Here is a 15,456-nt window from a genome sequence, read left to right as displayed (position 1 = left end):
ACAGTGAGCTCCATTATGACATCTCTACACAAAGTACTTGTTCAGTGGCTAACAAGGGGATCATCACAGCGGCTGCCACCGGAACCTCCGGCAAGGAGTAAGTCATGGTGCTAGCCTACGGTTCAATGATGATCCTTAAGGGTGCTCCATTTTCTTCTACCATTTGTTCATCCAATCCTTTTACATTAGCTTGTTTGTTTCTTAATGGTTCTTGCACTCCAATTTCATTTTCATAGAGTGACTCTTCCAATAATACATCACATCATAAAAGTCAATTATGAAAAAAATTCTTATTGGTAGCCATCCAAAGAAAATAACAGATTTTGAAAACAGAGAGAAAAATAAAAGAGATGTTGATGACTAATTTGACGTTGTTTGAATTTTCATAGATACATGATGTGAAAATTTAACCATTTTAAAAAATTAAAAAAAGAAAGTGGACTTTCTTGATCAGATAATTACACCAACAAGAACATTTAATTTAATTACTTAAGTTATACTTAAAGTCTAATTGGGAAAATTACGGATCCAAGTTGAGACAAATAACAAAGTGAAGATTAAAAAAAAGTTAAATGCAACCTACGAATTAAAAATAATTAGGTTATTGTAAAGTCAAAGTCAATGATAATTAAAAAACAATTAAAAGATTTTCATTAGATTTCGAATCATTTAATTACTTTGTAGGTGTACACAGGAGTCTATGAAATTAATAGAAATGTATCTGAATTTAATAGAGATTTCGAGAGATTAGAGTCTACATTTAGCTTAATCTAGTAACGCACATCAATTAATTCTGTCTTTATTAAGCAAATAATTGTGATGACAGCTAAGGAATTTTCTTTTTCTTTTTTTAATAAACTTTTCGTATATTATTTATATACAATCCTAAACTAGACGAAATCACGTATTATATTGGAAATTCATTTAGATGCGATTATTTTTGAAAAATATGTGAAATATAGGGGTTGAAACGAAAACATACGTTTGTACTTGAAATCGATCCCTTAGAATTCCAAATATAACAATTTAGTCCTCGTTTCATGCTCCGGGTATTGAAGTCATAAATAGGAGGCGATGTGGGAAAATTTTCCAAGCTCTCTGCTCTGCTGTTGGTGTTTCCTGCACACCTCCCAATCCCATGGGCGCCATCGGAAGGCCACCACCAACTCGACACTAGGGTTCTTCCCGTCCCCCTTCTCCGAGGTCAGTTCTTTGATCCTGTTTCTTATCCTCATGTTTTCTTGCAGTGCTCAAATTGATGCCCTTTTTGAGGATTTTTCAACATTTGTCGAGCTCAGTAGGAATATCCGTGTAGCAATCGCTTAAGTTATCTGCTTTCTGATGTTTTGAATCAAGTTCGGTGGCCAAAATATGATATTGATGATTGCTCTTTTTGCATGCCGAGGTAGGTTTTGAGTTCGACGTGCTTTTTTGTTTGAAAAAATTGGGGTACGGTTTTTGCTCCTTCGTTTTAGATCTCTTCTTATATAACTTAATCGTGGATCATTTTTTCACTATGTGTGTTTGTCGTCTAGAACGGATGAATTCTTAGATCTTTCTTATTTCTGCAGTTGGAACTTTTAATCCTCCCGAACTGTCCGAAATGGGATTTTTAGGTTGATTTAGAGTTGTGGTTTTGAGATGGAGGAGGTGGAGAAAGCTAATAGAGCTGCAATCGAGAGCTGTCACAGAGTTCTTAGCCTCCTCTCCCAGCCTCAAAACAAGGCCCAGTCTGCAAACTTGTTGAGTGAGACAGGGGATGCTGTTACAAGATTCAAGAAAGTGGTTTCTTTGCTCACGAACAGTTCTGGCCATGGGAGAGTTAGGGTTGCCAACAAAGTCATATCTCCCTCCCATCATAAGCTCCTCTCAGGCAACCAACTGTTGTCAAAGATGGAGCAGAGTCCCAATCCACCCCAGCAACATCCAAGAACTATTTTAGAAGGGAAAGTTCAGCTTTTGGATTCAAGCGCTAAGACTCCTTTTCAACTATCTCAAAGGAGCCTATTTGAGAATCAACTTGGACCACATGCCTCCTCATCAAGTCAGTACCAGTTTCTTCAGCACCCACCGCAGAATGATCCAAGGTTTCAGCTTCACCACCAGATGAAGCTTCAGGCTGACATGTTTCGTAGAACTAATAGTGCAATTAATCTTAAATTTGAAAGTTCTAGTCACACACCCTCTGCGTCAGCTACAAGGTCCTTCTTGTCATCTCTAAGCATGGATGGGAGTGTGGCTAACTTGAATGGAAATTCATTCCATTTAATTGGTGGACCGTCTTCGTCTGACCCAGTGAACCTGCATCCTCCTCCAAAGCGGAGGTGTGTATGTAGAGCAGAGGATGCAAACGGAAAATGTGCCACAAGTGGCCGGTGTCATTGCTCAAAGAGAAGGCGAGTTCATGGATGTTATTTTTCATTCAGAGATGGAACTGTGATTCTTAGGATTGAATTCAATTGTTGCTAACAATATTTTTATCTTCAGGAAGCTTAGAGTTAAGAGAACCATCAAGGTGCCTGCTGTCAGTAATAAGCTTGCTGATATCCCACCGGATGACTATTCATGGAGGAAGTATGGACAAAAGCCAATCAAGGGATCTCCTCATCCTAGGTATGCTATCTCATCCCAATCTCCATTCGTATGCATAGCTAAAGATCAAGCACACCAATTCAATAACCTTTCACTAAAACTTTACTATTTCGCATCTTTTATTAATTTGAAATAATTTAGCTTACTTATCTCAAGGCTCTCTTCAATAATATTTTGCTATTGGAATCTGTAACCACGTTAAGAAATTTCTCTGCTTATGGTTTTAGTTGTGCTCAAACCACTTATTCTTTTCAGTGAAGTTTTGCATAACCAATTCTGTAAAAACCATGCAGGGGATACTACAAATGCAGCAGCATGAGGGGTTGCCCTGCTAGGAAACACGTCGAAAGGTGCTTGGAAGACCCTTCAATGATGATCGTTACCTACGAAGGTGAGCACAACCACGCTCGGTTGCTCACCCAGTCCGCCCAAACATAGAGGCAATAAAGATTTTGTCATCATTAACACCCTCCAGCCGATCATCTTGTTCCTCATCTTTTCTCTTTAGTCATTGCAATCATCTCCTTAACCACTAGAGAATGAGCTTCTGCAACTTCCAGCATATTTTTGCATCTCAAAAGGAGGGAAAACTACAAGGAATTCCCTTCCAACCCATGTACAAATGTTACTCGCTGTTCAGAAAATGGAGTGGTTTTATTGGAATCAATTCTCTCGTGTCTCCAGTCTTTTTCTGTTGGAAATTCTCCGCATCTCTTTAATCAGAGTCTGAACCAAAAGAAGAATCACTGTCACGTAGCACAAGACTCTAAATGGGTAATGAAATGGACCGCTCGCATTCTACTTTGTTAGATAAAGTCCACTTGCCACTCTCTGTATCATTCATGCCATTGCTTGCCTTCATGTTGCCCACCAGATGGCTCCTCTCTGGTGACCAAAGATAAGGTTTGATGCCGAACCTTACGTTGTCCGGTGGTCCATGTCTCCATGATGAGATGCTTCTCTTGAAACTTCATTCTTGGAACATCTTCCAATGTTGCCCTGCCTAGAAATGAGATGCCACTTTCTCCTCATCTTCTCTGGGATTTAGTTCATACTGCCACCCTTCTTTTTGTTTTGTTAAATCTCAATTGGTGATGATTATGCTTTTTATTTAATGGTCGATTGCATCACCACTCGATGATATCACTTCTGAAGTGCTTCTAAAAGATTAGATAGAGGATTCCACTTCTTTTGCCACCATCACCAGAAACAAAAAAAAAAAGGTCAAGTCTGATGGAAAATTTGGCTACTTCCATTCTCATAAAACTTCATCATTTTCTTAAACCATCTTTTCAATTTTGATTTGTGCTATCATAAGTGATGAAATCATCATGGCCTAAGGGACAAAAGCAAGAGAGACAGCCATGATTCGACCATCATGGATCGAATGCTTGCTTACGGACTTCATCAGTTCCTAATGAGACTTTTCAAGCAGCTGAGAATCAAAGAACAAATATGATTACTCTCGAGCCAGGTTCACAACCCTTTTGCCTTTTTTAGGGCTCAAGCAAGCTTGTTCCATCTCCCTTTTCTCTAATCTATTGACAAGTGGCCATTTCATTAATGATATCTTTAATTTGGTGAAGCAAATCGAATTACAAATCTCTGAAAACCCTATCCTACTTTATAGGTTCGAATATTTTACTTAGCATAGTCAATTATTTGATGTCTACTCACCAAGTCAAGTCCTAATGGGAAGAAAGAGTTAAATTTAGTTAGATTCTTCCACCAACTTGGTAGTTAAGTCTTCATGGGAAGAAAGAACAAAATTTAGTTTGATTCTTTCTTTCACAAACTTATGTTTGTATATATGTAACTTTGTCCATAATGCAAGTGATTCCAAGTTAATCGCTTGTAAAGACTAGAGTTAGGCCTCAAATTGTGCACTAAGAAAGAGATACTTAGTGGTGGAAGAACCATATTTCTGCTGTCAAAGATTCTCCTAGATCATGATATTAATGTGTTCTTTTATATTCAAAATATGAATCGAATGGTTTTGCAATATCATAAACTGTCGAAAGAATTAATAAAGTCAGGTCAATATTTTTTACATAAAATATTGTTCAGATGCAAATAAATCTAATTTAATGGCAAGAAACAAGGTGTCAAATCAATGGAGACTGGATCAAATCATCTCCCAAAGTTCCATAATCTAATGGGCTTATTTTGCTAACCGGTCAATTGGTTCCTCATATAACAATAAATATTGGATGATAACGTATTTAAAATCATCCAGTGCTTAACTAATTTGTTTTTTTTATTAAAGGCAAACAAGAAAGTGGATAATTATGAATTGATAAATCATGCATGCATCTATGACTCATGAAACTTTACATACGATAGAGTAATTTATTATGGGATATGTAATCCTAATTCTAATTATGCCAATCTAGTGCATATAGGCAAATATGATTGAGATCTCATGTCACAATCTAAGTTTAGGTGTTCATGTAAACAAGAGATGTTTACAAACATATCTTTCATAGAGTTTTTTTCTCCCTTTAATTTGTGTGAATCAATCTAGATCATTAATTTATTAATGGTCCCAACTTAAATGCATTTATTTTTTTAAAAAAATCTAATAGCTTTGAAGTGGCTTTCATATATGGCTTTTGTAGCTAAATTTTCAATTTGCCAAACATGGTTTCATCATCATTATCATCTTAAATACTTAATTTGGCAATTAGCTTAACTCAATATTATAATACTTAGTTTGATTTCCATATAAAGTAGTGTTGGCACACTAAACTTATCATCACTTAACTCCCCGAATTAAATTCACTTAATTATCATCTAAATTTTAGCTTAATTTAGACTAATTGAAAAGGTGTTATGTAGCAGCCTGTCCAACCTAATGACATCTTTTTTGATATATATGGACATAAACCTCTCACCAATATATAGTATTTCGTCCAATTAATTAATTCTAATAAAAATAAATTTTTTTGTGGATGAAGTTTAGAGAACTATGGTATTACTTGTTTTTCGAAAGAGTTCGGAAGTTCACATCAATATATGGAGGGACATTCTTAGGGACATATGCCACTTTTTCTTGGTTGAGATCTTTGCCATATCATATTAAATAAATAAATTAGTTATATTCATGAGATAATTTATATAGTTTTTGCAACTTATATTATTTAAAATGTACAAAATGGAATAAAATGACGATAAATTAGAGAAAACTCTCCAATCACAATGTTAACTTTGTATGTAATCTTCATATTCAAAAAATTTTATTTTCACTCTCTACATATAAAGTTTTATTTGCTTCAACTCCCTCATACAAATATCATTACCTAATTGCCCTTCAAATTTTTTGAAGTAAAAAAATCTAAAAAAAAAATGTAATTCCCCTTAAATTCAGCACTTTAAACTAGAATCGAATATATTTTCTATTAAAATTATCCTTTATATTTTTTAGATAAAAAGTTTTAAAATGGATATAATTCTTGTTAAATTTAGCACTTTAAACTAGAATCGAGTATATTTTCTATCAAATTGAACATGACTTTCTAATTATCTCTTAGATTTTTTAGGAAAAAAAATCTAACAATGAGTATAATTACTTTTAAATTCAGCACTTTAAATTAGAATCGAATATATTTTCTATCAAAATTATCCCTCATATTTTTTTAAATATAAAAAGTCTAAAAATGGATATAATTCATATTAAATTTAGTATTTTAAATTAGAATCAAGTATATTTTATATCAAATTGAATATGACTTTTTTCTACTTAATATAATTTCTCCTAAATTCAACATCATTTTTAAAAAAATCTAGTATATTTTCTTTCCAATTGAGGATCATTTAAAGAAAATCTAGTATATTTTTTTATCCAATTGAGATAGAAAAAAGTCATACTTAATTTAATAGAAAATATACTAGATTTTAATTTAATGTACTGACTTTTTAAAAAAATTATATTTATTTTTAAATTTTTTATACTTAAAAATATCAAAAGTAATTAGATAAATTAATATCTATTATATTTAAATTTTTTATCAATAATAATTGTATGTAAAATTTTATTTATGATTAGCACTGCATGTCAAGTTTCCCATAAAATTACTTCTCCCTCACGTTGGTCTTACATTTTATCTTTTTTATGTGAAAGTTTTAATTTATTTTCAACTAATCAATTGTTGTGGGATATATCAGAATAATAAAAAGAACTAATCATTTATTGTGGGCCCTCTTTCGCTTCGTGCTGGTCCCACATGCAGCGCCAGGGTGGGCCACGGATGGGTCGGAGATGAGTGGTGACCTTTTATATATATATATATATATATTTTGAAGAATACAGCGTTACGAGTAATATACCGGAAACTAAGGATTCCGGTTTCTGTCTGTGGTGGCGTATCGGTCGTTACGTGTCGGTGGCCACTAAAAAAACAGCATTTGAAAAAAAAAACTTAAATCTCTCCGTAACCTCAACGCCCTTTTACTCGCTCCGCGACAGGTCGACAATGGTGCATATGGTACGAGATCAATTAGAAGTCGGGTATTATTTCGAGTGTGCTTGCATAGGTGGACTAAGTACATTTAAAAGTTGTTCGCGCGACGGGTTATCTGCCGCGGATTAATGTCAGGGTCCCGTCACCGACATCCGGTAGAGGTAATCTTACCGCTCACGAAACGACAAGCGGGGCCCGCTTTACCTACGAAGGACTCGAACGCAGAGCGCGCGAAGGTTCCATCTAACGCCGTTATGTTACGGCATCAAATGTTAATGCGCTGCTATATATGACGTAACAGGGAGCTCAACACCGCAACACCGTGACGCCGTAGAGAGGGCGAGAACCGAGCTCCCAAGCAGGAAGGAAAGCGAAGAGGCCGGCGGACCGCGGCGGTGGAGGAACAGGGGAAAGTGAGATCGCAAGGCTGATTTTTTGCCCTATATCTCGTTAGGTATTGGTGGCTGGTTTTCTTTGGAATCTATTGTTGGAACGATCGAATCGTAGTTTGTGGTTGTTCTTGATTGGATGAGGTAGTCACATTTGGAACCTCTTTTATCTGTTGGAATTTTTGTGGTTTCATCCGGATTTGGAATTCTCGATGTTTCTATTGGCAGCTTAAGAATGCGCATTAGGATTTAGGATCAATTTTGAATTGAGTCTGGTTTCCTTGACCGATTGTTCTGAAGCAATTCTTGACTTCAACTTGTTTTTTTTGGGTGTTTCTGGTGCATTTTGATTTGAATTTAAATGTGCGGAATTAATGTTTCCGTTTCTTTCTTCTTCTGTTGGTTTAGTGACATTTTGTCTACTTCGATAGAAAAAACAAGGGAAAACAAACTCTTTGGAGTTTGGGTGGTCTATTAAGAAAGCAAATCTAGGTTCGAGTAAAAATATTCTAGCAGATTCCTGTTTAAGATTATATGTTTAGCAAAAAAAAACTCCTTTGAAGGTGCAAAAATAATTTTTATTTTATTCTGGAGATGCGGGGTATCGATCCCCGTACCTCTCGCATGCTAAGCGAGCGCTCTACCATCTGAGCTACATCCCCTTGTGATTTATACTTCGCTTGTAGTATTCTAGGTGTGTAAATCAATTTTAGCATTTTCCTACTACTTTTCAGTTTAGAGATGCAGGTATTAGTCCGCATGCCTCTCACATGCTAAGCGAGTCTGAGCTACATCCCCTTAAAAGTTTTAGGTTTAGCTGTAAATCTCTCCTCGGAATTTAGTTGGTTAATAAGATGAGAAATGTTGACGCTTGTCTAATTCTTGGCTGTGCGAGAAATTGTAGCAACTTCCTATCCGAACGTAGAGTTTTTATAAGTTTTTTTTACACTCTGAAACACTCTTAATTGGAGTGCTCTTGAATAAATCAACATATAATGTCCTATTTCTTGCTGGTTATGTTAAGCTGACTTGTTCTTGTATGATTAACATTATCTTCTAAGAATTTCAAGCTAATCGTACTATCATATTTTGGTCTCTACTCTCTATCACTCGCTGGTTCTGTTAAGCCAGCATCTTTCAAAGGGCATTATCTTCATGCATGTTCCAGTGCATAATTACAATTGCTATCAGTATTTTTCTAGTTAAAAAAATGTGGCTAGATATACTAATTACTAAGTTTGAAGTTATTCTTCGATCATATAGATCAGTGTTTCTGGTGCATTTTGATTTGACTTTAAATGTGTGGAATAATATATTTCCATTTCTTTCTACTTCTGTGGATTTAGTAGCATTTTGCCTACTTCGATAGAAAAAACAAGAAAAAAAACTCTTCGGAGTTTGGGTGGGCTATTAAGATGAGAAATGCTGACCTGATTTAGTTCGAGGTTAGAGTAAAAATATTCTAGCAGATTCCTGTTTAACTTTACATTTTTGATCCATTTCCTTTACACTGATCTATATATTTAGCAAAAAACTTCTCGGAGGGTGTAAAAATATTTTCTATTTTATTCTGGAGATGCGGGGTATCGATCCCCGTACCTCTCGCATGCTAAGCGAGCGCTCTACCATCTGAGCTACATCCCCTTGTGATCTATACTTCGCTCGTACTAATTTAGGTGTGCAAAACAATTTTAGCAATTTCCTACTCCTACTTTTCAGTTTGGAAATGCAGGTATTACTACCTCCGCATACCTCTCACATGCTAAGCGAGTCTGAGCTACATCCCCTCAAAAGTTTTATGTTTAGCCGTAAATCTCTCCTCGGAATTTAGTTGGTTAATAAGATGAGAAATGTTGACGCTGGTCTAATTCTTGGCTGTGTGAAAAATTGTAGCAACTTCCTATCCAAACGTAGTGTTTTTATATGTTTTTTTTACACTCTGAAAAACTCTTATCATCTAAGCTACATCCCCCTGATGTCCTGTGGATTACCTACTTAATCGGAAAAAACTAAAAATTGGAGCGCTCTTGAATAAATCAATGTATAATGTCATATTTCTTGCTGGTTATGTTAAACTGACTTGTTCTTGTATGATTAACATCATCTTCTAAGAATTTCAAGCTAATCGTACTATCATATTTTGGTCTCTACTCTGTATCACTTGCTGGTTCTGTTAAGCTAGCATCTTCCAAAGGGCATTATCTTCATGCATGTTCCAGTGCATAATTACAATTGCTATCAGTATTTTTCTAGTTAAAAAAAAGTAACTAGATATACTAATTACTAAATTTGAAGTTATTCTTCTATCATATGACTAGGCTCAGAAATTCTTTGTAGCATTTACTGATGTTTTCATTCAGTTCCTTTTCACTTTTCTTCCATCCTGATTAAGTGATGTTCTTTGCGCTCTCATGTGTGTCATTTGGTAGTGTGATTCTTGGTAGCCCCGTCTTTCAATGATAAAGAGAAGCACAGAATTTTATGGTAAATTTCATTCATAGCATTGATCCTTTTGCCTTGGCTCTTAATACTGAATGACAAAGACAAAAAAAAAAAAATTAAGAAAAGTATGGTTACCACTTTGAGAAATGTTGGATGCATAGCACTATCTGTTTAAAATCTGAGGACGTTCCCTAATATTGGTTAAGATAACTACTTGCTGAATTTTCTAATACTCAATTAACTCTCTTTTTTTATTGATAACCTATGATGAAATTTTGGCCAGTCTTCTTATGACGCCTGTATCGTTGTTTGCTACATTTTCCTTGAGTTTCTTGTTTTAACTTAATATTTTGTTTCTGTTTTTTCTGCTCCTTGTAATCTTGTTCTTCATGTTCGCAACACTTTTTAGTAGAGTTTGTACTGATTGTTTGTGAAAGATATTTTCCAAAATAAAAAAGAGAAAAAATGGAGATTCAAGAAATCAATCCCCATACCTTTTAATTGCTAAGCAAGATATTATTCAACAGAGTTTCTACCAGTCTTGTTATGACATTTGTATTGTTGAGTAATATGTCTTCTATGACTTCCTATCATCCTATGTGCTCCCTAGTAGACTAGTAGTCTTGTTCTTCATGTGTGTAACAATTTCAGTGAAATTTTCAATGCTATTCATAAAATCATTTTCTACCAAAATTTTTTTTCCAGAATTGGTGATGAAGGGTACGAATCCCTGTACTTCTTGCATGATAAGCTTGCATTCTACCATCTAAGTTACATTCCCTTAATGACCACTTAAATGTCCATACAATTGGTAGTTATTTCATTTTTTTTATAAACTTTCTGATAGTGTTGTCTTCTTGTGTTATTGACTTCTTTTAATAACATTTTCTCTTAAGAACTGAAGCTAATCTTACTATCATATCTTGTTCTACAGCACCTCTTTCTTAATTTCGAAATGTCTCAAAGACTTGGGTAGTAAAAAAAAAGTGGTATGCTGTATTTCCGGGATTGGATTTCATATTCGAATAAACCTCATAATAGTAAGAAAGTAGGTTTTTTAGCTATGGGCCTAGCAAAAGAAAAATCAAGATAGATTCCTATAGGGTTGGATTCCCCCTTTTAAAATCAGACGTGAAGGTTTCTTTTCATCCGACTCAAGTAGTAGTTACCTCTAAAAAGGGAAGTGTTTCTTATTTTAATAGTTTGTTTGAAAAACCCTAGAAACAAGGAACTACTCCTTACTCAAGTTCCCACTAAGGACCAACAATTCATTCTTCTTTTTGTTACTTTCATCTGAAGAATTATTTATTATAAAATTGGATAAAATGAAGTTATTCTTGCTGCTAGAGGGTAAAACTGTCTGGTTTTCTTTATAGCATCTAATTATTTGTTGAGTCTTTACTTTTACATTTTGTTTTCTCTTTCCATTTTGTATATATGATGTGATCTCTTGCGCATGTGTGATCTATTGATGATTTTAGGAACCCCTCTAGCAATGGAAAGTGATATTTGACAGAATTTTGTGCAGCAAACTATTAGCTACCCTTTGTAATTTTTTCCATAAACATAATTGTTAAAATTCTTGAAGAAGTTCCCACATAGTGATTGAGATAGCTAGATGTTGAAATTCTAGTACTTAATTAGGTACGGCTTTAGTTTTTATGTTTCTTTTCCCAGCAGTTAATATGACAGTTTGTGCAAATCTTTCTCAATGCTTGTATTCTTTTTTACTTACATCTTTTATGCCTAGTTATTTAAGCTACATATATCCACGTTATATTTTCATTGTGTTGGTTCTTGTGGCAGGTTAATGGGTATGGAAATCATTAAAGTGGCTTCTGATAGAGAGTCAGATTATGCAGTTAGCATAATAGATGAGAATTCTCACGAGGAGCAGGAACAAGAACTATCTCAACTCAGTAAGCGGTGTTTGGATGATGACACAATAGAAAATAAGCATATTATTCACAAGTCATCAAATCAAAGAAAGAAAGCTGCACCGAAGCCTGCTAATTCTAGAAATGCGCATTCTAACCACACTGTTCCTCATCCATTCGTTCTTGCAACTGAAAAACGTGCTTCTGGTGGACATAACTCTGTTATTTCTTTAACTGTGAATGCGGACAAACATGATACCATAGATGATCATCAGTCAGCACACATCCCAAACTATTCTCAGGTGCCTATTCCTCAGTATAAAAATTGTTAACTGTTCCATGATGTCATTTCTTAATCTTTCCTTGATAAAAACTAGAGCATCCGTATATTAAGCAGTTCATAGGATGTCATTAGGTTTCACACTTTAGCTTCTCCTGTACATTCTCACCATCCACTTCTGATCCTAGTAACAAGTTGCTCGTTGTTATATCTAGTGATGATGCACAACAAAAAGTTCAAGAGAAAAGGAAGGAATTTTTCACCATTATCATTGCATACAGCATATCAACATATCAAGAAGAATACAAGTTTTGAACTCAAATTTTGATATGGCTTCTATGCTTGGCATTTAAAGTTCTGTTGGAAAAGTATTTAGGAAATCTGAATAATGATCAATTGCGAAATTATTCCTGTTGGGTTGTAATGCATTGCAGAGGAACTCCCTTCTCACATCCAGGAAGCCGTTGCAACTTCACAATGCAATCCAAGCTGATGCTGAAGATTCTCACTCTGTTGCTTCGTATCCTTTACTCATCATTGTATCTTACCTCTACTCTGTTTATACAGTGTATTCAGTTCTCCTGAACTATATCACAGAGCTACACCATCTGTAAGAAATTTGAGAAGCAACCCTAAAACTACTGCAGCAACTGCCCCTACTTTCAGATGCAGTGAGCGTGCAGACAAGAGAAAGGAGGTACTATCTCTATGTATTAGATCTACTTTAACTGTTCTCATTTTAACGAACTTATTTTTAATCCTTTGGCTTCTGATTTCTTCAGTTCTATTCTAAGTTGGAACAGAAACACCTAGCTTTGGAGGAAGAAAAAAATCAGTCTGAAGCTAGGAAAAGGGTATGTTTAATATTCTGCCAATGCCACGCTGATGTGGACAATGGAAAAATTTTATTATCATAATGTTAGTATTTCAATTCTTCACATTTACCTTGCAATTATGAGACGCTACATATAGCATATATATTATTAGTACATGTGCTAAATGGTTAGTTCAATCCCATGAAATTTTCACATCATGGTAGACACTATGCATGTATGAGGAATTTCATAAAACATGGTTATCTGAAACATAGTTTATATGAAAATTAAATTGTTGAATTGGATTCAACACTTAATTATATTGCATCAACCAAATAGAAGTAAACTCTTTGTGGAGATTATAATATTCTTAGCAAATCTCCTGTCAGTCATTTCTTTACATCATACCCTTTTATCAGATTGACACTGACACTTAACAAAATGGCCATCAGATCTTCACAGTAAGGGTCATGGTTATTTTTTTTTTCTGAAAGATTTCATGAAGGGTACAGTGTTATTTTTAACTCACATATTGGCAAAAGAATAACATCTGTCTTCTGTTTTCTGGAGCAAATATTATTTCTTCTTTGATTGATCTTGAGCAACTAGTGAATACTTGATGCTAATCCTTTTATGCAAGAGCGATAGCTGCTGCCTCACATATTTTTACGTTATTAAAAGCCTATGTTGCATTGATCTGGTGATTATAAGCATATTGTCAGTCACAAATGTACATAATCACATTTAAGTTGGTATCCTGGTTGCATATTTTGTGAACAGCTTGTTTGATTTTTCTCTGTGAGTTATATGCAATTTAAGAAAGAAAATATGTAATTCTACGTGCTCATTGCTTTATTAATTTTCCTTCATTTAGAGTACATGTTGAAGCATAATATATTTTATGGGTTGTACTCAGCTTATGTTAGTGAGATTCTACAATATTGAAAATGTCCCGATCATTCTCTGGCCAATTTTAAAAGTTTACATAGCTGTAATATATGGTTCAATTTCTAGAATAACTATTTTAGCATTCAGGATATGGTCAACACCTGTATGGGCTAAACAAAATACAACTTAATTCAAACAATTTTAAATAAAAGAAAGGAAGGCTGATAGAGAAGTTGCTTTCGAACAAACTTTGACGGGTTACATTTCCGAACAGCTCTCAAGTACGATTTACATTTCTTGATTTGAACTAAAGCACTTTTAGAGGAATTTTGATTGTGAATGCATGGTTAATCTTAACTGTCTAATTCATCAGGAAGAGCACGAGGCTGCTCTGAAAGAGTTGAGGAAGAGTTTGACATTCAAAGCACAGCCTATTCCTAGTTTCTACCATGATGGCCCTCCTCCAAAGGCCGAGTTAAAGAAGGTAATGCCTTGGAACTTTGCATTTAATGCCCTAGTAATCCAACATTCAAGCAAATTAAAGATAGAAAAAGTAAATATTTTGTCATTTTACTAGCGGATGGAGTTCCAGAGAGTCCGTTGCAAAGTTCATTACCAAAATTCAACTCATCAGATAAAAAATTCCAACTTAAATAATGCTTAGCTATTTCATGATGGGATGTGTCATAGGATTATGACGCTTAGCTATTTCACATCTTGCTTACTTGATAAGCTAATGAAAGGTTCATGTTTGACGTGTATGTCTTGCATTATCCCAAAATAAGCCTTCCACTTACATCATGAAGCATGTCTTGACTTCTAATATTGTCCCCTATTCTGCTGCCTGGTTTGTGATTCCACTCTTCTATTTTTCAAGTTTTTAGCCATTTCTACCACTTTCATCTCTTACATTTCTGTGATTGCAATGTTTCCTGTAAGTATGATCTCATCAAGTTAGGCCATTTTCTTTGTACAAAGGTACCTCCTACTCGAGCGAAATCACCCAAACTCACTCGAAGAAAGAGCCACAATGATGTCACCCCTGCTGAACCACACCACTGTCTTGAAGCCATGAAGAAGAATGTGAAAGAGAGAGATAGCATCAAATCTAGGGGCACAGCTATCGGCAACAGATCAGAGCACAGCTGCAGTCATGTTGCAGATGGGAAGTGAGTTTGGCACTTTAATTTACCTCAAAAAGATGACTTCACAACTGTCTCAGACTTTAATTTACGCCGTGTGTCGAAGCTTGTGATGCATGTGGAGACTTTTAGATCAGATGGTGTGTGTGATGTTTGACGCTGCAAATTGTGTTACTTATATACATGCGCATAAGAACATGAAACATGCTTACTATTTATTATTTATTTCCAAGGGGAAGAGAGGTGAGTGTATTTATTTGTGCGAAAGAGCTGCATGACTGTTTGTTATTGTTTGGTTTGATGTAATTTATGTAAAAAATATTTCTTGAGATTTCAGTAGTGCCATTTGATTGACAGGAATAATGTTCTATCTGACTCAAATATCTTTCTCAACTAGTGCAAAACTTAATTTATGGGCATTAAAACGATTAAAACTTACTTTATTGTTTAGTGAAAAAATAAAGACTGGACACCTATGAATTGTTGTTTGATTTACAAAATTATCTGCCAAAGCATAATTTGGCTTGCCGAAAACAAAGCTTAAACTGAGACAACACAAGTGCAGAGACGA

General features: G+C 34.8%; 2 protein-coding genes and 2 non-coding genes across 4 annotated transcripts; 2 read left to right on the top strand and 2 right to left on the bottom strand.

Annotated features, from left to right (window-relative positions):
• Nucleotides 1-1,066: 1,066 nt before the first annotated feature.
• On the top strand, nt 1,067-3,259 carry LOC122046225 (probable WRKY transcription factor 21). The gene is made up of 4 exons (XM_042606819.1): nt 1,067-1,203; nt 1,572-2,396; nt 2,488-2,613; nt 2,886-3,259. Exons 2-4 carry the CDS (start codon nt 1,642-1,644, stop codon nt 3,028-3,030), a joined length of 1,026 nt encoding a protein of 341 aa, XP_042462753.1. The 5' UTR covers nt 1,067-1,203; nt 1,572-1,641; the 3' UTR covers nt 3,031-3,259.
• Nucleotides 3,260-7,356: 4,097 nt separating this feature from the next.
• On the top strand, nt 7,357-15,214 carry LOC122046221 (protein WVD2-like 3). The gene is made up of 7 exons (XM_042606804.1): nt 7,357-7,465; nt 11,690-12,062; nt 12,475-12,560; nt 12,638-12,737; nt 12,823-12,894; nt 14,117-14,227; nt 14,722-15,214. The coding sequence occupies exons 2-7, from the start codon at nt 11,694-11,696 to the stop codon at nt 14,914-14,916; spliced, it is 933 nt and encodes a 310-aa protein (XP_042462738.1). The 5' UTR covers nt 7,357-7,465; nt 11,690-11,693; the 3' UTR covers nt 14,917-15,214.
• On the bottom strand, nt 8,031-8,103 carry TRNAA-AGC. The gene has a single exon. It is a non-coding gene; the product is annotated as a tRNA-Ala (tRNA).
• Nucleotides 9,013-9,085, bottom strand: TRNAA-AGC. The gene has a single exon. It is a non-coding gene; the product is annotated as a tRNA-Ala (tRNA).
• Nucleotides 15,215-15,456: the final 242 nt, after the last annotated feature.

Source organism: Zingiber officinale, chromosome 1B (assembly GCF_018446385.1).
Source record: "Zingiber officinale cultivar Zhangliang chromosome 1B, Zo_v1.1, whole genome shotgun sequence".
Classification (NCBI taxonomy): domain Eukaryota; kingdom Viridiplantae; phylum Streptophyta; class Magnoliopsida; order Zingiberales; family Zingiberaceae; genus Zingiber; species Zingiber officinale.
Note: the sequence above shows the minus strand (reverse complement) of the source record. Positions and strands in the feature narration are given on the sequence as shown.

Bases quoted from the DNA above. Each gene is read 5' to 3' on its own strand.
- LOC122046225 (XM_042606819.1), top strand. From the start codon at position 1,642: ATGGAGGAGGTGGAGAAAGCTAATAGAGCTGCAATCGAGAGCTGTCAC. The intron at 2,397-2,487 runs GCGAGTTCATGG...TTTTATCTTCAG, and splicing joins TGTCATTGCTCAAAGAGAAG to GAAGCTTAGAGTTAAGAGAA. The intron at 2,614-2,885 runs GTATGCTATCTC...AAAACCATGCAG, and splicing joins AAGGGATCTCCTCATCCTAG to GGGATACTACAAATGCAGCA.
- LOC122046221 (XM_042606804.1), top strand. From the start codon at position 11,694: ATGGGTATGGAAATCATTAAAGTGGCTTCTGATAGAGAGTCAGATTAT. The intron at 12,561-12,637 runs GTATCCTTTACT...ACTATATCACAG, and splicing joins GATTCTCACTCTGTTGCTTC to AGCTACACCATCTGTAAGAA. The intron at 14,228-14,721 runs GTAATGCCTTGG...CTTTGTACAAAG, and splicing joins CAAAGGCCGAGTTAAAGAAG to GTACCTCCTACTCGAGCGAA.